The 22,500-nt window shown below is 45.4% G+C and overlaps 1 protein-coding gene across 3 annotated transcripts in view; it reads left to right on the top strand.

Annotated features, from left to right (window-relative positions):
• Nucleotides 1-3,166: 3,166 nt before the first annotated feature.
• The window catches only part of LOC124036600 (sushi domain-containing protein 2-like), a 53,663-nt gene continuing 34,329 nt past the window's right edge, over nt 3,167-22,500 (top strand). Inside the window, exons 1-13 of one of the 3 annotated variants that reach the window (XM_046351373.1) lie at nt 3,169-3,992; nt 5,079-5,283; nt 8,358-8,506; nt 8,914-9,283; nt 10,900-11,101; nt 11,222-11,313; nt 11,507-11,775; nt 11,995-12,138; nt 14,352-14,510; nt 15,215-15,469; nt 18,210-18,368; nt 19,468-19,584; nt 20,057-20,233. In XM_046351373.1, the coding sequence (XP_046207329.1) occupies nt 3,929-3,992; nt 5,079-5,283; nt 8,358-8,506; nt 8,914-9,283; nt 10,900-11,101; nt 11,222-11,313; nt 11,507-11,775; nt 11,995-12,138; nt 14,352-14,510; nt 15,215-15,469; nt 18,210-18,368; nt 19,468-19,584; nt 20,057-20,233 (2,362 nt within the window). In that variant the 5' untranslated portion in view covers nt 3,169-3,928. Of the gene's footprint in view, nt 3,993-5,078; nt 5,284-8,357; nt 8,507-8,913; nt 9,284-10,899; nt 11,102-11,221; nt 11,314-11,506; nt 11,776-11,994; nt 12,139-14,351; nt 14,511-15,214; nt 15,470-18,209; nt 18,369-19,467; nt 19,585-20,056; nt 20,234-22,500 lie in introns of all 3 variants that reach the window. The other 2 variants (XM_046351374.1, XM_046351375.1) reach the window with 2 other exon arrangements.

Raw genomic sequence — 22,500 nt, 5'->3', positions numbered from 1 at the left:
GGAGAGAGAGGGTGAGAGGGAGGAGAGAGAGGGTCGGTGGGAGGAGAGAGAGGGTCGGCGGTTGGAAGGAGAGAGAGAGTGGGTGGGAGGAGAGAGAGGGTGGGAGGGAGGGGAAAGAGATTAATGATTAATGTTTTTTCTTAATGACTTAGTAAAACGAACAATTACATTTCATTTGACAACAGAGAGTTGTGCCAACATTTTCTTTCATTTATATCAAAGAGGATCTATTCTATTGACAAAATAGCCAAGAGACCGCTCTAACAGTGGAAATTCATGTCCTCAATGAGCGAAGGCAAGTGAGGTCAGGTGGGACCATTCGAGCCAATGAGATGGCAGACTACACTGAACAAAAATATAAACGCACCAGGTAAAGTGTTGGTCCCATGTTTCATGAAGTAAAAGATAGCAGATATTTTCCATACGCAAAATAAAAAATATATACATTTCTCTCAAATTTTGTGCACAAATTTGTTTACATTCCCGTTAGTGAGCATTTCTACTTTGCCAATATAATCCATCCCCCTGACAGAGGTGGCATATCAAGAAGCGGATTAAACAGCATGATCATTACACAGGTGCACCTTGTGCTGGGGACAATAAAAGGCTACTCTAAAATGTGCAGTTTTGTCACACAACACAATGCCACAGATTTTTTAATATATCTTTTTTTTTAACCTTTTTCTAGGCAAGTCAGTCAAGAACAAATTCTTATTTTCAATGACGGCCTAGGAACAGTGGGTTAACTGCCTTGTTCAGGGGCAGAATGACAGATTTTTACCTTATCAGCTCAGGGATTCGATCTTGCAACCTTCCGGTTACTAATGTCTCAAGTTGAGGGAGTGTGCAATTGGCACACTGACTGCAGGAATGTCCACCAGAGCTATTGCCAGAGAATTGAATGTTAATTTTTCTACCATAAGCCGCCTCCAATCTCGTTTTAGAGAATTTAGCAATACGTCCAACCGGCCTCACAACCACAGACCACGTGTAATCACGCCAGCCCAGCACCTCCACACTCGGCTTCTACACCTGCGGGATCGTCTGAGACCGGCCACCAGGACAACTGATGAAACTGAACAAAATTGATGTCTGTAATAAAGCCTTTTTGTGGGGAAACACTCATTTGGAGGGCCTGGGCCTGGCTCCCCAGTGGGTGGGCCTATTCCGATACTTGTAGTCGGAACAGGTGGGAGTGACCACACAGCTGAGGACCGAATCCTTCAGACGACCCAGGGGCAGGCTGCGGGCCTAATCCTTCAGACGACCCTGGAGCAGGCTGGGTGCCGAATCCTTCAGACGACCCTGGAGCAGGCTGGGGGCCCCGAATCCTTCAGACCACCCAGTAGTAGGCTGGGGGCAGAATTCTTCCGATGACCCAGTAGTAGGCTGGGGGCTGAATCCTTCAGACGATCCAGTAGCAGGTTGGGGGCTGAATTCTTCAGATGACCCAGTAGCAGGCTGGGGGCCGAATCCTTCTGACGACCCAGTAGCAGGCTGGGGACTGAATCCTTGTGACGACCCAGTAGCAGGCTGGGGGCCGAATCCTTCTGACGACCCAGTAGCAGGTTGGGGGCTGTGTACGCCGAGGAACTTAAAACTTTACACCTTCTCCACTACTGTCTCGTCGATGTGGATATGGGGTTTGCTCTGCTGTTTCCTGAAGTCCACGATCATCTTCTTTGTTTTGTTGACGTTGATTGTGAGGTTATTTTCCTAACACCACAGTCCGTGGGCCCTCACCTCCTCCCTGTAGGCCGTCTCGTCATTGTTGGTAATCAAGCCTACCACTGTAGTGTCGTCTGCAAACTTGATGATTGAGTTGGAGGCGTGCATGGCCATGCAGTCATGGGTGAACAGGGAGTACAGTAGGGGACTGAGCACGCACCCCTGAGGGGCTCCAGTGTTGAGGATCAGCGTGGCAGATGTGATGCTACCTACCCTCACCACCTGGTGGCGGCCCGTCAGGAAGTCCAGCATCCAGTTGCAGAGGGAGGTGTTTAGTCCCAGGATGCTTAGCTTAGTGATGAGCTTTGAGGGTACTATGGTGTTAGCTGTAATCAATGAATAGCATTCTCATGTAGGTGTTATTTTTGTCCAGGTGGGAAAAGGCAGCGTGGAGTGCAATAGAGATTGCATCACCTGTGGATCTGTTTGAGTGGTATGCAAATTGGAGTGGCTCTATAATGGATAATGGTAATGGTGAGCCATTATTAGGCATTCAAAGCACTTCATGCGTACAGACGCGAGTGCTACGGGTCTGTAGTCATTTAGGCAGGTTACCTTAGTGTTCTTGGGCACAGGGACTATGGTGGTCTGCTTGAAACATGTTGGTATTACAGACTCAATCAGGGACATGTCAAAAATGTCAGTGACGACACCTGTCAGTCGGTCAGCACACGTCCTGGTAATCAGTCTGGCCCAGCGGCCTTGTGAATGTTGACCTGTTTAAAAGTATTGTATCGTATGCAGAGGCTGTAAAACAGATTACAGATTACAACTACAGTGATGGAGCTTCCATGGCTGATCCGTTAGTAAGTGGATCTAATGTCAGGGCTGGTGTTGCTGATGGTCAGGGGATGGTTTCACGGTCTGTTCAGAAATCTTGCGCTCATGGATGTGTGGTGTCAAAGGTCACTTTGATAATGAATAAAGTTGACTTCATAGCTTTTATTGGTAAGGTTATCAATACGGCTCGGGTTGTGGAAAGCAGATATGTCAGGTTGAAGATTATTGTGGAGAAGGCGAAAGACATATTTGGGGGTACATTTTTTACTTATTTAACTAGGCAAGTCAGTTAACAACAAATTCTTATTTACAATGACAGCATTTACATTTACATTTAAGTCATTTAGCAGACGCTCTTATCTACCCCGGCCAAAGCTGGGCCAATTGTGCACCACTCTATGGGACTCCCAATCACTACCGGTTACAGCATGACATATGTACAGTTTTATGGGGTTGGGGAAGGGGTTTTGGGTGTGGTAATAGTTAGTAGGGATTTATTATGTTTCAATTTAATTTTCATGGTTGTACAGAATTGGGAAGATCCTGATTGATCGTACATTCCAGCACAGTAGGTGGCGACATGCACTTTAAACGATTGTTTGCGGACCGCTCTATCACAAAAAAGAATAGCTCGCTAACCTAGCGCATTTTAATTTCTTAGATTCGTTTGAATAGATGCGGTAGCAGTGATGAGAGCTGTTTTGCCATAGTCTTTTCAAGTCCGTGCAATACCTCCTCTTTTTCATCCATTTCAAAAACAAAAAGCAAACTAATGAAGCGATAATCCTGTACAAAATATACATTTTTTTGTGAGCTACAGTAGCTGGTTAGCCACATAAATAGCCTGAAACTGTTTCAGCAAGCTCTAGCATTCTGCTTCGCGACATCATCATGCACGACGAGAAATCCAGGACGTACATATATAAATAAATGACTCGTCTCAGCGACAGCCAATATCGGAATCCCAACCACATAACTAAAAAAGATATTTCTATATATTTTGAGAGGCATTTGGCTAACCCGCTAGATTAAGGGGCTGTAAAAATGTGCGATTGCGCATGCGTGCGTTTTAGTTTATTGAACGAGACTGTTGAAAGCTTTAAAATGTTGCAGGAAAAAGGTATAAAGTTATCGAACTGACATTCAACGGCTCCTTAATCTATTTAAATATAACGTATATTGATCTTTTCTGCAAAATGGTATTCTCTGAAACAGCGAATCACTTCTCTACTAGAAGTAAAAATGTGTCGGTGCCATATTCTGTTAAATAATAACAGTGCGTGACTCACTTGCCTGGAGCGAAAGACCTTTGTTACTTTCACAACAACCGCAACTGCAGAACTTGTTGAATGCCACATCGTCATAACAGTGTGCTGATAAAAATGAATGCACAGGAAAGAATGTAGAACAGCTGTCTACTATGAGGTTCAAGTGGAGACAGAGCATCTTGCTCTTAGCAGTTGTATGCATTTCTGGAATTACTGGTAAGTTACCATTTTTCAAGTTAAAGATGTAAAAACAGTTTAAGAATTCATTTAATTCTGTCAAGTAGATACATTATTACTGGTTTAAATGCTCGTAAGGCAAGTACAGAGTCCAACAAATCTGGATTGTCAATAACAGTGTTGTGAATGTAATTCTAAACAGTAGATTCATTACCAGAGCACTTCATGCATTTATGTTCAAGAGATAACAGAACTACTTATTGAACAGTATCAGATAGGGCTATTGTCTTACTATTGTATTATTTTGCATATGATTTACCATAAAGCCTGTTGTGTATGCGAGTGTAATTACAGTCCATTTTTAACATATCATTTACTAGTCCAGAAACATATTATTTATAATTACCTGAAAATATACAGAACAAAAATATAAACACAACAATTTCAAAGATTTTACTGAGTTACAGTTCATATGAGGAAATCAGTCAATTTAAATCAATTCATTAGGCCCTAATCTATAGATTTCACTGACTGGGAATACAGATATGCATCTGTTGATCACAAATACCTTTAAAAAAATGGGCCTCAGGATTTGGTCACAATATTTCAAATTGCCATTGATAAAATGTAATTGTGTTTGTTGTCCGTAGCTTATGCCTGCCCATACCATAACCCCACCTCCGCCATGGGGCACTCTGTTCACAACGTTGACATCAGCAAACCGCTCGCCCACACGACGCCATACACATTGTCTGCGGTTGTGAGGCAGGATAGACGTACTGCCGAATTCTCTAAACTGATTTTGAAGGCGGAGAAATTAGCATTAAATTCTCTGGCAACAGCTCTGGGGGACAATCCAATTGCACACTCCCTCAACTTGAGACATCTGTGGCATTGTTGTGTGTCAAAACTGCACATTTTAGAGTGTCCTTTTATTGTTTTTTGCTAATAAGAACTCACACAGCTGACCAAATTGCTCAAAGTTTTAATTCTGGGTTAACCAAGATGAATTAGATTACGATACCAACTACTGTAATTGTTACCATAGTTTTGTCTGTGAAAAAAAAATCAGTTAAAACAAAATAGTTATCTTTGAGTAAGATAAGAAGATGTATCTTTCTTCAGGTCAATCATGTGATGGACAGTGTGGTGAAACATGGGGGACGTGTTCATGTCATGCTACATGTGTATCCCTTCTGACCTGCTGTGGAGACTACAGACAGTACTGTCTCCAGATCTCCCCTTACTCAGGAACTATGATGGGTGGAAGTGTCTTCTCTATCCTCAATGCCACCTTCTATCCAAGCAAGCAAGAGCAGCTCACCTGCAGGTAGGTGTGGGTCACACACACACACACACACACACTCTCTCTTACACAACAACAGAGCGGTCTGGTCTTGAGATAATTGTGGGAGGTAAACTATGTAGCGTCTCGCTGTAGTGATCTTTGTAACACATGGACATGTTTGAGATACATCATGGGTTAACCCTGGGGTCTTACATCTTTAACTCAGCTCTGTGGTTGGACCCTATAACATCAATATCTTACAAGATTAGTTTAGTGTGTAAACAGCTTATCTTCTCCAACTCCTAACTTTAACCATTAGGATGAAGTGAAAACTGACCTTACTGTAAATCAGTTTCTACCAGGGGCAACCTCATCCTTCCTTACTGTAAATCAGTTTCTACCAGGGGCAACCTCATCCTTCCTTACTGTAAATCAGTTTCCACCAGGGGCAACCTCATCCTTCCTTACTGTAAATCAGTTTCTACCAGGGGCAACCTCATCCTTCCTTACTGTAAATCAGTTTCTACCAGGGGCAACCTCATCTTTCCTTACTGTAAATCAGTTTCCACCAGGGGCAACCTCATCCTTTCTTACTGTAAATCAGTTTCTACCAGGGGCAACCACATCCTTCCTTACTGTAAATCAGTTTCCACCAGGGGCAACCTCATCCTTCCTTACTGTAAATCAGTTTCCACCAGGGGCAACCTCATCCTTCCTTACTGTAAATCAGTTTCTACCAGGGGCAACCTCATCATTCCTTACTGTAAATCAGTTTCCACCAGGGGCAACCTCATCCTTCCTTACTGTAAATCAGTTTCTACCAGGGGCAACCTCATCCTTCCTTACTTTAAATCAGTTTCTACCAGGGGCAACCTCATCCTTCCTTACTTTAAATCAGTTTCTACCAGGGGCAACCTCATACATCCTTACTGTAAATCAGTTTCTACCAGGGGCAACTTCATCCTTCCTTACTGTAAATCAGTTTCTACCAGGGGCAACCTCATCCTTCCTTACTGTAAATCAGTTTCTACCAGGGGCAACCTCATCCTTCCTTACTGTAAATCAGTTTCTACCAGGGGCAACCTCATCCTTCCTTACTGTAAATCAGTTTCTACCAGGGGCAACCTCATCCTTCCTTACTGTAGCTCTATATGTGTTGTTATGTTGTTGAATCCCAACAGTGACCATGTTGTTGTGTTGCAGGTCCAGGGATGAATCCTAACAGTGACCATGTTGTGTTGCAGGTCCAGGGATGAATCCCAACAGTAACCATGTTGTGTTGCAGGTTCAGGGGTGAATCCTAACAGTGACCATGTTGTGTTGCAGGTCCAGGGATGAATCCCAACAGTAACCAGGTTGTGTTGCAGGTCCAGGAATGAATCCTAACAGTGACCATGTTGTGTTGCAGGTCCAGGGATGAATCCTAACAGTGACCATGTTGTGTTGCAGGTCCAGGGATGAATCCCAACAGTAACCAGGTTGTGTTGCAGGTCCAGGGATGAATCCTAACAGTGACCATGTTGTGTTGCAGGTCCAGGGATGAATCCCAACAGTAACCAGGTTGTGTTGCAGGTCCAGGGATGAATCCCAACAGTAACCAGGTTGTTGTGTTGCAGGTTCAGGGGTGAATCCCAACAGTGACCATGTTGTGTTGCAGGTCCAGGGATGAATCCTAACAGTGACCATGTTGTGTTGCAGGTCCAGGAATGAATCCCAACAGTAACCATGTTGTGTTGCAGGTCCAGGGATGAATCCTAATAGTAACCGTGTTGTGTTGCAGGTCCAGGGATGAATCCTAATAGTAACCATCTTGTGTTGCAGGTTCAGGGATGAATCCTAATAGTAACCATGTTGTTGTGTTGCAGGTCCAGGGATGAATCCCAACAGTAACCAGGTTGTGTTGCAGGTCCAGGGATGAATCCCAACAGTAACTATGTTGTGTTGCAGGTCCAGGGATGAATCCTAACAGGAACCATGTTGTGTTGCAGGTCCAGGGATGAATCCCAACAGTAACCGTGTTGTGTTGCAGGTCCAGGAATGAATCCTAACAGTGACCATGTTGTGTTGCAGGTCCAGGGATGAATCCCAACAGTAACCAGGTTGTGTTGCAGGTCCAGGGATTAATCCTAACAGTGACCATGTTGTGTTGCAGGTCCAGGGATTAATCCCAACAGTAACCATGTTGTTGTGTTGCAGGTCCAGGGATGAATCCTAACAGTGACCATGTTGTGTTGCATGTCCAGGGATGAATCCCAACAGTAACCATGTTGTGTTGCAGGTCCAGGGATGAATCCCAACAGTAACCATGTTGTTGTGTTGCAGGTCCAGGGATGAATCCCAACAGTAACCAGGTTGTGTTGCATGTCCAGGGATGAATCCCAACAGTAACCATGTTGTGTTGCAGGTTCAGGGATGAATCCCAACAGTAACCATGTTGTGTTGCAGGTCCAGGGATGAATCCCAACAGGATGTTGTGTTGCATGTCCAGGGATGAATCCCAACAGTAACCATGTTGTGTTGCATGTCCAGGGATGAATCCCAACAGTAACCATGTTGTGTTGCAGGTTCAGGGATGAATCCCAACAGTAACCAGGTTGTGTTGCAGGTCCAGGGATAAATCCCAACAGTAACCATGTTGTGTTGCATGTCCAGGGATGAATCCCAACAGTAACCATGTTGTGTTGCATGTCCAGGGATGAATCCCAACAGTAACCATGTTGTTGTGTTGCAGGTCCAGGGATGAATCCTAACAGTGACCATGTTGTGTTGCATGTCCAGGGATGAATCCCAACAGTAACCATGTTGTGTTGCAGGTCCAGGGATGAATCCCAACAGTAACCATGTTGTGTTGCAGGTTCAGGGGTGAGATAGAGACAGTGGGCCACACAGACGGAGAAGGCAGAGGTTACTGTGTCTCTCCCTTACTGTAGCTCTATATGTGTTGTTATGTTGTTGAATCCCAACAGTAACCATGTTGTGTTGCAGGTTCAGGGGTGAGATAGAGACAGTGGGCCACACAGACGGAGAAGGCAGAGGTTACTGTGTCTCTCCCTTACTGTAGCTCTATATGTGTTGTTATGTTGTTGAATCCCAACAGTAACCATGTTGTGTTGCAGGTTCAGGGGTGAGATAGAGACAGTGGGCCACACAGACGGAGAAGGCAGAGGTTACTGTGTCTCTCCCTTACTGTTCCAGAGTGGCTGGCTTCCCTTTGGCGTCTCTACAGATGGACGGAACTTCAACAGTTCTGGAGAATACCTGTCCGGTAAGAGTTGCCGTTTGACAACACTACAGTTATGGTAAAGGTATACACAGGTTTTGTTTTAATTTTATTACTCTCGTTGATCTTTAGTAAATGCTGTCTAAAAAGATGGACTCCGTATTGAGGATGAAATGTATACAGTAAACCAAAGTTCATTGCACTTAAGATTAAAGATAAGATTAAAGACAGGATAAGATATTCAGATAAGATGTAAATAAGTCCAGAGCTTTGAAACTATGTTATTTCACATTATCTGCAACTCCCATGTACAAGTTGTGTTAAGTTTTCAACGTTTCCAAGGATTCATATTTTTCTTGCAGCTACAGAGTTGCAACATAAATTGCAACTCTGTGAGAGGAAATTATATTAAGAATTTTCTCACACCTTCTCTATTCTGCTTTTTCTATCAGTCCACCCAAGTAAAATGGACGCTGCATTTAAAGTGACGCTGGTGAATTCAACACAGTGGCAATACTACGGCACCCCCAACACAGCTGGAACACTGAGGATGACATGGAACGCTTCTCTGATTGGAGACACGGACAGAGTCAACATAGAACTATGGGGGTACAGAGAGGTCAATATCTCTACTACTGATACTACATGGGAGGAAGAGTTGCCCCCCCTGAGGGCAGAATGGACCTACTTGTACTCTCTCGGAAAAGGCCTAGCCAACAGCGGCACTTTCAGCTTCACCCCCAAGTCCTCCGAGAAGCCCTACTCTGACTGGGAGGTGGGGAGTGTCAGAGTGAGCTCCAGTATCTACTCCGATGGAGCCAGGTATGGAACATGTGCTGTGCTGCACACGGAAGAGTACTTGCAGAGGATAGCATCTTTTTTTTTGCCCAGAGCCAGAGCAAGCACACCTGATTTATCTAATTATCCCATAATCCTTGATGAGTTAAAGCAGGGGTAGAGAAAAAATGTGCACTACTGGCACGGACAAACATAGGTACATGGTAAACGTTTCATAATGTACATTCTGTTGAAGTATTTACCCTGGGCGAATCGATGAAGCTGATGAATTCCACAAAGCCTGGTCTGTGCTCCACTCTGTCGTTGGTGGAGTAGATCAGAAACCTCCTTCACCATAGAGTTGAGTTTAGTCAGCTAACCAACAGCCAATGGCAGTTTTTATTTTTTTCATGTATTTCATTTTTTAACCTTTATTTAACCAGGCAAGTCAGTTACGAACAAATTCTTATTTTCAATGACGGCCTAGGAACAGTGGGTTAACTGGTCTAGGAACAGTGGGTTAACTGGTCTAGGAACAGTGGGTTAACTGGTCTAGGAACAGTGGGTTAACTGCCTGTTCAGGGGCAGAACGACAGATTTGTACCTTGTCAGCTCGGGGATTTTTGCAACCTTCCGGTTACTAGTCCAACGCTCTAACCACTAAGCTACACTGCCCCATTTGCTACACTGGAAGCCACTTCACATGTGCTGTTTCAAAGCCGCTGTCAGATACTCCAGTGACTGTAATAATCTCCAATGAGTGCAATTTGTTCAATATTAAGAGTTGATTAAACTGACATCATTATAAAGATGTTTAACCATAGAAAATAAGAGAATACCGCTGCTTTAGTGTACTATCCCTTTAAACATACTAACTATGCCTCTGAACCTGTCCAGATAGTGTACTATCCCTATAAACATACTAACTATGCCTCTGAACCTGTCCAGATAGTGTACTATCCCTATAAACATACTAACTATGCCTCTGAACCTGTCCAGGTAGTGTACTATCCCTATAAACATACTAACTATGCCTCTGAACCTGTCCAGATAGTGTACTATCCCTTTAAACATACTAACTATGCCTCTGAACCTGTCCAGGTAGTGTACTATCCCTATAAACATACTAACTATGCCTCTGAACCTGTCCAGGTAGTGTACTATCCCTATAAACATACTAACTATGCCTCTGAACCTGTCCAGGTAGTGTACTATCCCTATAAACATACTAACTATGCCTCTGAACCTGTCCAGGTAGTGTACTATCCCTATAAACATACTAACTATGCCTCTGAACCTGTCCAGGTAGTGTACTATCCCTATAAACATACTAACTATGCCTCTGAACCTGTCCAGGTAGTGTACTATCCCTATAAACATACTAACTATGCCTCTGAACCTGTCCAGGTAGTGTACTATCCCTATAAACATACTAACTATGCCTCTGAACCTGTCCAGATAGTGTACTATCCCTTTAAACATACTAACTATGCCTCTGAACCTGTCCAGAAACATCAGGGCTGTGTGGAGTGGGGCCCCTGCCCTGGCCTGGCACTGTACTCAACAGGGTCCAGACTTCAGAGTCCTCTCTCACTAACTATATACCTGGAATTGTGCATAGATATACCGTCCCTGTCTATAAACCCTGTAACTGTGTTCAGGAACGTCAGGGCTGTGTGGAGTGGGGCCCATGCCCTGGCCTGGCACCTGGAGGAGGCCTTTAGGCAGGACTCAGCAGCCTGGGCCCTGGACAGGTGCCTGGCCTGGGATGTCCTGGAGAAGAGTCTCCCTAACTTCCTGGAGGAGGTGGTGGACTGTCCCTGTACCCTGGCCCAGGCCCGTGCAGACACCGGCAGGTTCCATGTATGAATTCCTTGTTCTTTGAGGACCAATAACCCCTCAGCCAAAGACCACCTTCAGGCTAGATTTTAGAGGCTCTGGTACTGTATCCTTACAGCACTTTAAAAGTGAATGTCTCTGGAGTTTCAGACGGACTACGGCTGTGACATGGAGAAGGGGAGTGTATGTACCTACCACCCAGGTTCTGTGCACTGTGTCCGAGCCGTACAGGCAAGGTAGGTGACACGAGCACCTCATCTCTTAAGTTTGGGAGAATTCAGAAGTATTGATTTGACACCTACTGACATCAAGTTATATTTTGTTATAAAAAAAACATGTACAGGTCTTTCCTAAGTCAACAATTTGTATACCAAACAAACAGTAGAAAACACCAACTATCAATAACAGCCAATTTCTCCCATCCCCCAGCCCTGTGTACAGAGCAGGACAGCAGTGTTGCTATGACAGCACGGGGGCCCAGGTTCTGACCGGGGACTCGATTGGAGGCAGCACCCCAGATCGGGCCCATGACTGGGGCTCCCCTCCCTACAGAGACCCCCCTCGGATCCCCAGCCTTTCCCACTGGATGTACGACGTCCTGACATTCTACTACTGCTGTCTGTGGTCTGACCACTGCCAGGTGTACTTCACACACAGACCCTCCAGCGGCTGTAGACACTACACACCACCTAAAGCTGGTGAGGAACTCATGGGTGTTTACAGTAGAATAGAATGCTGTCTGGTTGTTACAGAACCATCTACTGTATACTGAGTACTTATCGCAGTCTGGTCTCTCCCTAAGCGCCTCTTCTCTTGTTATGCTGTGTTGTCTCTTCAACATATACAAGTATTAATCTGCTATTTCTCCCTGTAATGATTCTTCTCCTATTTTTTTTCCCTCTTTCTCCACCTCCTAGGTGCAGTCCTAGGGGACCCACATTTTCTAACGTTTGATGATGTAAGGTACACCTTCAATGGGAAAGGAGAGTATTACCTGGTTCTCTCGCCAGACAGAGGGCTCAGTGTTCAGGGCCGGACAGAGCAGGTGAAACTAGAGAACGGTGAGTTTGCTCTCCACTGGAAACGAGCATGTCTGTTTGTAGTGTACTTCCTCTCTCTAGGCTGTCTCTCTAGCTCTCTCTCTCTCTCTCTCTCTCTCTCTCTCTCTCTCTCTCTCTCTCTCTCTCTCTCTCTCTCTCTCTGTCTCTCTAGCCCTCTTTCACTCTAGGCTGTCTCTCTTGCTCTCTTTCACTCTAGGCTGTCTCTCTTGCTCTCTTTCTCTCTAGGCTGTCTCTCTAGCTCTCTCTCTCTCTCTCTCTGTGTTTATTTTGGTCTCTCTAGCTCTCTGCCTCTACCACTCTCTCTCTCTGCCTCTACTGCTCTGTATTTCTGTCTCTAACCCCTCTGTCTCTTCCGGTCTGTCTCTGCCTCTCTCTCTCTACCCCTCTGCCTCTACCCCTCTCTCTCGCTGTCTCTGTCTCTCTGTCTCTGTCTCTCTCTCGCTGTCTCTGTCTCTGTCTCTCTGTCTCTGCCTCTCTCTCGCTGTCTCAGCCTCTCTCTCGCTGTCTCAGCCTCTGTCTCTCTGCCTCTCTGTCTCTGTCTCTGTCTCTCTGTCTCTGTCTCAGCCTCTGTCTCAGCCTCTGTCTCAGCCTCTGTCTCAGCCTCTGTCTCAGCCTCTGTCTCAGCCTCTGTCTCAGCCTCTGTCTCAGCCTCTGTCTCAGCCTCTGTCTCTGCCTCTGTCTCTGCCTCTGTCTCTGCCTCTCTCTCTCTCTGTCTCAACCTCTATTTGTTTGGCTACTCAGGGATTCAGGCTTGCTAAATGACTTAAATGTAAATGTAAATGAAAGAGAAAAAGTTCTGTAATAGTTAAGACGGTTTGATTGTATCAAATGAATACTTTTAAACTTCTTACCACATTTTATAGTCCCCTTTAGAGAACGCTTGATTGCTATTCTTCCCCAAGACGCATCATCGCAACTCAGCTTCACACACGCACACGCACACGCACACGCACACGCACACGCACACGCACACGCACATGCACACTCTTTTACACAACAACAGAGCGAAGCGGTCTGGTCTTGAGATGTTATTTCCTCTAGTTTCCTCTTGTTCTCTCCCTGTCAATCTCTCCGGGTCAATCTGACTCTAGAACAGCTGTTATGAAGAGAACGCTGGTTAGGAGCTCCTCCGTACCCATTACTGTCAATCTCTCCGTGTCAATCTGACTCTAGAACAGCTGTTATGAAGAGAACGCTGGTTAGGAGCTCCTCCGTACCCATTACTGTCAATCTCTCCGGGTCAATCTGACTCTAGAACAGCTGTTATGAAGAGAATGCTGGTTAGGAGCTCCTCCGTACCCATTACTGTCAATCTCTCCGTGTCAATCTGACTCTAGAACAGCTGTTATGAAGAGAACGCTGGTTAGGAGCTCCTCCGTACCCATTACTGTCAATCTCAGGTGTTCTGGATGTTTTGTCCCCTCAGTGTACATTTGAGGTTATGCTATGCGTATGAAATTGAATCCTCTACAGTAGCTTATGTTAAAGTGTGTCCACACAGTGAATTCAATGAAGCATTCAAACAAATGTCAAGTTGTCACTGATACCTCAACCCAGGGCTATTCAACTAACTTCTTACTGGGCCAGACCTAAAAACATTTCCCACATAAGATTATTCTTCAGAAGAACTGTATATATATATATATATATATATATGTATATATATATATGTATATGTGTGTGTGTGTGTGTGTGTGTGTGTGTGTGTGAAAAAAGCAATGCTCATCTGAAAACTAAGTATCTCAGTAAATATGACCAAGATATGTCAAATCAGGTATTGCCAAATTCCAGTCAGTCATTAGGTGTGTTTGTTTTGTTGTCGCGAGTCCTTGTGAGCATCAGAGAGGGAGACGGAAGGCAAGTAGCGGTTCCTGAAAGTCATAGCTTTCAGGAATGGGGTCATAATATATTTTTTGTAGCAGTCAAACGCTACATAGGCACTAGAAACCACACAAAAAACTACACTATAGACAACCACCTTAGTTCTTGTCAATTTGGCACTGAACGTTGGATTTTGGCCTTTATTTTTTTGCTGATCTTCTATTAATGTTGAGAATTGATCAAAGGTCCTGTCTAAATTAATATACGGGCTGTCGCCGCCAGTTGAATAGCCCATCTTAGCCTATCATTTTTTTGAGAATCTGCTAATCCCTTTAGCTATCTTAACCTATTTCGGTTTTACCTGAGTGGATGTTATTTGAATAATCCCTCAGGTACATTATCCAAGGCTACCAGGCTATCGGCGGTGGCTATGAGGGAGAGGAGCTCTGATGTCATAGAGGTGCGCCAGGCGGAGCAGCAGAACCAGCTGGAGGTGTTGAGGAACCAGCAGGTTCTCTCCTTCACAGAGCAGTCATGGATGGACCTACATGGTAAGAGAGAATATCAGGCGTCAATATAATCTTGTTTGTGTGCCGTGTTTATATTCTTTAAAATATGAATTAAAGTGCATCTCAACTAGTCTCATGTTACTGACCAGTGGGTGCCAAGATTACATCTCAACTAGTCTCGTGTTACTGACCAGTGGGTGCCAAGATTACATCTCAACTAGTCTCGTGTTACTGACCAGTGGGTGCCAAGATTACATCTCAACTAGTCTCGTGTTACTGACCAGTGGGTGCCAAGATTACATCTCAACTAGTCTCGTGTTACTGACCAGTGGGTGCCAAGATTACATCTCAACTAGTCTCGTGTTACTGACCAGTGGGTGCCAAGATTACATCTCAACTAGTCCCGTGTTACTGACCAGTGGGTGCCAAGATTACATCTCAACTAGTCTCGTGTTACTGACCAGTGGGTGCCAAGATTACATCTCAACTAGTCTCGTGTTACTGACCAGTGGGTGCCAAGATTACATCTCAACTAGTCTCGTGTTACTGACCAGTGGGTGCCAAGATTACATCTCAACAAAAAGATATCAAGTTCATTTGGAAACTAATTTTTACTTGAGGAATGAGGACATAGCCTACAACTTCTACACAAATCTCCCACATTGAGTGATGTTATGTGCATGTATCTCAAGTTAGGATTCAGCCTCTCCTTCTGAAGATGCTTTCTGCTTTTCTCCTCCCTCCAGGTGTGTTCCTGTACTCCCCAACACCCCAGAACGTGACCGTCATGTTCTCCTCTGGCGTGGGGATGGAGGTACGGGGGCGAGAGGGGGGTGCCATGGCCCTCACCGTGCTGCTCCCCCCAGACTACACCAACCTCACCCAGGGCCTGCTAGGACAGATGAACTCTGACCCCTTGGATGACCTCGTGACCAGCCTGGGAGATGTCATCTCCCCTGACAACACCAGTCCTGAGGAAATCTTCACCTTCGGAGCTAGCTGTGAGTGCCTGGGCCTCTGTCTTCATTGATACATAAAGTGTATCTTAGGATCCCAAAATGTTGATACATTTTGTTGAGTGATTATCTGAAATGTTGGTTATTTTTCAATTAAGTCAAACCGACGTCGGTTCAATTATTTAAATTCCATTTAATTCATTTTTTTTTCTGTGATCTCAATGCACTGTTTCCAGACATAAACCGGATCAAGCATCAACTATGCAAAGTAGTAGGGAGTTGTAGTTTCGAATAGGCCAATATTTGATATAGCTTAGCGCAGAAAATGAGGTAAATAACTACAATGACCACCGGCAGACACAGAGTAGAGAAGAGACAGAAGACACGCGATCGAGAGATACCTCGCGAAGCAACTGCTTTCTGTATCTACATGAAAATACATTATAGTATTAAACTATACATTAAACTATGTGATTGATAGTTGGTATTCAGCAATCATAAAAGTATGCCTTATTTACTGTGAAGAACTACTAAAGTAGTGGCAGGCAGCAGAGATGATTACTTTAAATTAAATAATATTCATCAAATAACAAAAACTTAATATAGACAACAACTGAAATATTTTATTAAATGAGTGTTAATAAGTGATAAGCAGTAATGGGTTAACACTACATTCATGGGACTTGTGTTAATTGTTTTATGTGTTACAACATTCAGCCCAAGTAATGCATTTAAAATGTTCAAAAATCAAATGATCAAATTCAAATAAAAAAAATGATTATTTTTTTCATAATCGAACCGAAACCGAACCGACCTCAAAAAGTACTAATCGCTCAGCACTATAAAAGTTATTTTGGATCCTTGTGCTTCTCAATAATCAAAGGCTCATTGCTTCCTCCTTCATTGGACAGGTGACATGAAGGTAACATGTAAATTCACTGAAAAACAGGTGCTACATCTGGAAAAAAACAAATAAACGATGTTCTTTCTGTCTGTCTTCACCTTCGGAGCTGTACGTCCTTGAATCACCTGGTCTTGTGACACCAGGGGATGAGGGGCTAGATGTACTAAACAGATTTACAAATGTTAACCACACCGACAACAACAAAAACAAACTATGAAACATATGCAGTGTTAGGAGAAGGAATATAACAAGTTTTATCTTTGTGTTTGTTTGTTTCATACGTACTATACTGAGAAGAAGAAAAAATGCTGCACTTAACCTTTTGGTACATCTGGAATTGTAAACCACAATTCCTTAATTTGACCTTTAATTTGACCTTTCACTCTCTTTGCTTGAGATATTCCCAAGGAAGAGAAGAGTGTGTGTACTGTGCACTCATCCCTCCCTCCCCAACTCCCTCAACCCAGCCAGCTAACCACCTAGAGTTAAAAGGGCGTCCAAAGGGTTTTAATAGATGACAGGTGTGAGTCCCAAGTGGCACCCTATTCCCTATATAGTGCACTCCTTACAGGGTTATTGGTAGAAGTAGTGCACTATGTAGGGAATAGGGTGCCATTTGAGACACAAATGGAGAGAGAGAGAGAGAGAGAGAGAGAGAGAGAGAGGGAGAGAGAGAGAGAGAGAGATCTTGGCCGAGCCATGGTGTCGGACCAGAGAGCAGACCTAATGGCAGGAGACCAGTGGTGTCCTGGCCTGTCCTGCCTGAGCCACAGTCACATACCATGATAACATTCCACACAACCCACAGAGGAGTAATGAACAGATTTTTCCTCCCTCTCTCAGCTGCTCAGATGCACTTCTCTTGTTTCAGAGTTCCTGATAACAGTGAGCCATCTGTGTTCTAATAATATATATTGATATACAGTATAATATAGTATCACTGTGCGTCTTTGGCCTTTTTAGATGCCGTTTTATTAGAAACGTTCATGCCCCGCCCACCGGAGGATCTGTCTTTGTTTTCATCCGTTTATTTCCTGTGTTCCAGGGTGTACAACATCCACTTGTTGTCACTTAAATCTTGCTGGATTGATGGCTTTCATTTTACTCCTGTGATAGTGGTGCGTGGGTCAGCTGTTAGTTCACCCACCTGCAACTGCTTATAACCCATCCGCAACTGCTTATAACCCATCCGCAACTGCTTATAACCCATCCGCAACTGCTTATAACCCATCCGCAACTGCTTATAACCCATCCGCAACTGCTTATAACCCATCCGCAACTGCTTATAACCCATCCGCAACTGCTTATAACCCATCCGCAACTGCCTGCCAATGTATGTGATGCAGTGAAAATCTGAGGCCCGCAGCCGACCCAAACCGACGTACTGTAGTTTACTATGTTAGTGAATGAATGAGAGTACGTGACCCTGCACCTGTGTACTATGTTGTTCAAAACAAACTCCTCTGTAGTTGTAAACACGAGGTGAATTTCCAAACTGGCCCACATACTGAATCATCATGGCCACCTAATCGTCTTCCAATTGGCTCATTCATTTCTTCTTCTCTCCCCTGTAACTATCCCCCCAGGTCGTTGCTGTTAATGTGTTCTTAATCATGTAACCTGGTAAAATAAATGTTCTGGGCCTGTATTCACAAAGAGTCTTAGGAGTAGGAGTCCATTTTGGCCTTTTAGATCATAATGAATTAGATTACATGGACAGGAGGGACCTGATCTTAGATCAGAACTCCTACAATGAGACACTTGATAAATATGGGCCCACGTCCCTCTTGTCTTAATCAGTATAACCGTCAAGTCAAAACTGATCCTGTATCAGCACTCTTTGTGAATATGGGCACAAGTGATGTGTTGTCTTCTCCACAGGGAAAACCTCCAACCAGACGTCTCTGTTCACTTACGACAGTAAGTGCCTGTTGGACACGTACTATTACGTGAAACACGACCCGGCCTTCGTCCCGGCCTTCTCTGTGTCCGAAGACCCAGCTGACCCTCTGGTGGGGGACATGCTGAAGATGTGTTTCGGTGAGGGGGCTCTCTATTTCTCTAAATATATAATTTTAGGAGTGTTTAATGTATTTTAATGATATAGGACCGTGAAGAGGAGACTTTAACGGTAGGAAAAAATGGGTTGGATTCAAACCCATACCGACTCTGCACTCTTAGGAAAAACAGGTGGTATCTAGAACCTAAAAGGGTTCTTCGGCCCCATAGGAGAACCCTTTGAAGAACCTTTAAGGTTCCATGTTAAAACCTTTCCACAGAGAGTTGTTATTTAAAACATTTTTTTACCCATTTTTCTCAATTTCGTGGTATCTAATTGGTATTTCCAGTCTTGTCTCGCCACTGCAACTCCCATAAGGACTTGGGACAGGCGAAGGTGGAGGGCCGTGCGTCCTCAGAAACACGGCCCAGCCAAGCCGCGCTGCTTCTTGCCCGCTTAAACCGGAAGCCAACCACCACCAATGTGTTGGAGGAAAACACCCTACCCCTGGTGACCTGTTCAGCGTGCGCCCGGCCCGCCGCAGGAGTCACCAGGTGACCTGTTCAGCATGCGCCCGGCCCGCCGCAGGAGTCACCTGGTGACCTGTTCAGCGTGCGCCCGGCCCGCCGCAGGAGTCACCAGGTGACCTGTTCAGCGTGCGCCCGGCCCGCCTCAGGAGTCACCAGGTGACCTGTTCAGCGTGCGCCCGGCCCGCCGCAGGAGTCACCAGGTGACATGTTCAGCGTGCGCCCGGCCCGCCGCAGGAGTCACCAGGTGACCTGTTCAGCGTGCGCCCGGCCCGCCGCAGGAGTCACCAGGTGACCTGTTCAGCGTGCGCCCGGCCTGCCGCAGGAGACACCTGGTGACCTGTTCAGCGTGCGCCCGGCCCGCCACAGGAGTCACCAGGTGACGGGTCCCCGGTACTGACTGTTGGACCACACAGTCCACGGGAGCGCTTTCTTTAAAACATATCATACAGGCCTGATGTCTTTATGAAGTACTACTGCTGCCCCAAGTCCTACATGTTGACATTGGGGTTTTTACCGTACTTTTTCTCATATGACATTCAACAACAGTCAAACGTACGATGACATTTAATTAAATGCAATTGTCACATTTTTAACACAATCTTTTATACAGGTGATGGGGCCCAGTTCTGCAAGTACGACACCCTGAGCACCCGTAGTCTGGCTGTGGGTAACGCCACACTCCTGTCCTTCAGAAGTCACCAGACACTCATGCAGGACCTGGAGTCTGGTATGTATACGGGAGTCACCTCTGTCATTGACAGGAGTTGTGAAATGGATGTTTATGGAGTTAGTCTCCTCATTAACTCCAAGACCTTAGACTACAGTGAGGTGAACATAACCTTTTATGGTCTTAATTGTTAACCTACTTGTTGAATACTATGTGTAAGCAGAACTTTACTGTATATGTGTGTTGACTAATGCAAGTTACAACACGGTTTTGCCAAAGTTCCAGTAGCTTCTCAAGATGTCTAGAGTGTTGCCACAGTCCTGTACTTCACCACAGTGGATAGTATGGTTCTGTGTCATGACTTTGTACATAGGGTTTATATTCCAGATCAGTGTTTCCCGACTGCGGGCCTGGAGTTGTCAACTAATCATCAAGCCGTTGACAAGTTGAATCAGGTGTTTTTGTCCCAGGTCACAACAGAAATCTAGAAAATCTATGTTTTATTAGTAGATAACATCCTTATATTCCTTAGTGGTGTCCTGTGGGTGGCTGGCCTCTCCGAGGTACGGTGAGAAGATAGGTACACGCTACCTAGAGGGTTCGACAGTGAGCTTCACCTGTAACAGTGGCTCCGTTCTGTATGGATCACCAGAACGCACCTGTCTACCTAGCGGAGAGTGGACTGGAGAGGACGTGTCCTGTATCTCTGGTAGGTCCCTATAGTCCAGTAGATACATTTTTGAAAATGTTTCATTTTCATTTAGAAGCATAACATGTTGGCACACTTCTAATATGTGGTACTGGTAGGTCTATAGTCATAGGTTATATCACTGTGGTCATGCTAGACAGCAGGATGGAAGTCCAACTCTTTCTAACAACACACATGTTCGAACTACCAAGCCTAACCTTTAACCTTTAACTGTCACCCATCTGCCAGGAACTAAATGTGCCCTGCGGCCAGCCTAAAGAAGGGAAACATGACCTTTAACCTACCCCTCAATGGGCTATCTTAGTTGTCTGGCCTAACTTGGTTTTGTGCGATGATTGTCCTCAAATGAGAAACAGAGCAACTTTGAAAATCCCATTTAGCGTGACTCATTAGAAGCAGAGATTCCAGCAACTGTGGTTTGTGCTCTGAGCTAGTTGCCCAGACATACCAACAAAAAGATATTAGTCCATTAGAGATTAAGCACTAAAGGCTTTGGCTTGGCCTCTCTCCCCTCTTCCCCCTCTATCCCTCTCTCTCCCCTGTTCCCCCCCTCTCTCTCCCCCTGTCCCCCCCTCTCTCCCCTGTTCCCCCTCTCTCTCCCCTCTCTTCCCCCTCCCCTCTCTCTCCCCTCTTCCTCACCTCTCTCTCCCCTCTTCCCCCTCTATCCCTCTCTCCCCCTCTCTCTCCCCTCTCTCACCTCTCTCTCTCCTCTCCCCCCCTCTCTCCCCTCTTCCCCCCCCCCCCTCTCTCTCTCTCTCTCTCCCCCTCTCCCCCACCCTGTCCCTCTCTCTCCCCTCTTCTCCCTCTCTCTCCCCTCTTCTCCCTCTCTCTCCCTCTTCCCCCTCTCTCTCCCCTCTTCTCTCTCTCTCCCCCCCTCTCTCTCTCTCTCTCTCTCCCCCTCTCCCCCACCCTGTCCCTCTCTCTCCCCTCTTCCCCTCTCTCTCTCTCCCCTCTTCCCTCCCCCTCAACCCTCTTCCCCCTCTCTCTGTCTGTTTGTGAATGGGAACCACCTGTGTTTCCAGAATGCCTTGTTGCAGCCAGAAACAGAAAGCGTGCCTTGTTGCAGCCAGAAACAGAAAGCGTGCCTTGTTGCAGCCAGTAACAGAAAGCGTGCCTTGTTGCAGCCAGAAACAGAAAGCGAGCCTTGTTGCAGCCAGAAACAGAAAGCGAGCCTTGTTGCAGCCAGAAACAGAAAGCGAGCCTTGTTGCAGCCAGAAACAGAAAGCGAGCCTTGTTGCAGCCAGAAACAGAAAGCTTGGCTGAGAGCAGTTCCACTGACTGAGACTTTCGTTGTAGTGCTCTATCATTGCCTGCAGATGGCAGTGTTTTCCTGGAGAAACCCTAGTCCCCGTCTGGTGGAGAAGCAAGTTGTCCACTTGTCTCAGTCTCACCCCCTGAAGGCAACAACAGCCCAGTCCCTCCATCTGCTCCATTCTCAGTCTTCTCTCATCCTCTTTTCATTAGTCCGCTAACAGAGACTTCCTTCTGATAGCCATCTGATCATGCTGGATGTTGACGGATTTCATATCAGATCTGGACGAGGAAACACGCACATTGACTCCCTGACTGGGTCACAGCTGGATAGATATCAGATCTGGACGAGGAAACACACATATTGACTCCCTGACTGGGTCACAGCTGGATAAAATAGAAACCAACCTGACTTCACCCCCTTCCTTGTTCATGTGGCTGTAGTGTGTGTGTCTGAAATGGCACCCTATTCACTATGTAGTGCACTACTTTGGCTCTGCGCATCACAGCTGGATAGAATAGAAGGAACAGAACCTGACGTCACCTCCTCCCCCAGTCAATGTATTTCTATTAGTCTTACGATGACATTTCTGGGTATTATATTATTACAGACGTGCTACAACAACAGGTGTATGGTATCTTGTTGTCATCCTCTGATGAAGTATACAGTAACAGCATACGTCGGTTATGTTTTTACTAGGGCCAGTAGTTTTTCCTGAGTTGCAGTAACTGGGGCCTTGAGTTATTCCTGGTCGGGCCACGTAGTCAGGGGAAGAACTCCAGGCCTTAGTAAGTGCATAACCAACAAGTCAAGACAAACTTCACTGGGATCTAGCAGTACACAAGAAATGGGAGAGAACTCTTGGTAATAAGTCATTAGTCTTATCATTAGTACTTGACACTGAAACACACTGCTTCCCAATACACTGCCTGGTGGTGAGAGAGGGGACATTATAATATGAACACAGTGTTTCAGGGCCTGGTTCCCAATACACTGCCTGGTGGTGAGAGAGGGG

Source organism: Oncorhynchus gorbuscha, linkage group LG05 (genome assembly GCF_021184085.1).
Source record: "Oncorhynchus gorbuscha isolate QuinsamMale2020 ecotype Even-year linkage group LG05, OgorEven_v1.0, whole genome shotgun sequence".
In the NCBI taxonomy this organism is placed as follows: Eukaryota; Metazoa; Chordata; class Actinopteri; order Salmoniformes; family Salmonidae; genus Oncorhynchus; species Oncorhynchus gorbuscha.
Note: the sequence above shows the minus strand (reverse complement) of the source record. Positions and strands in the feature narration are given on the sequence as shown.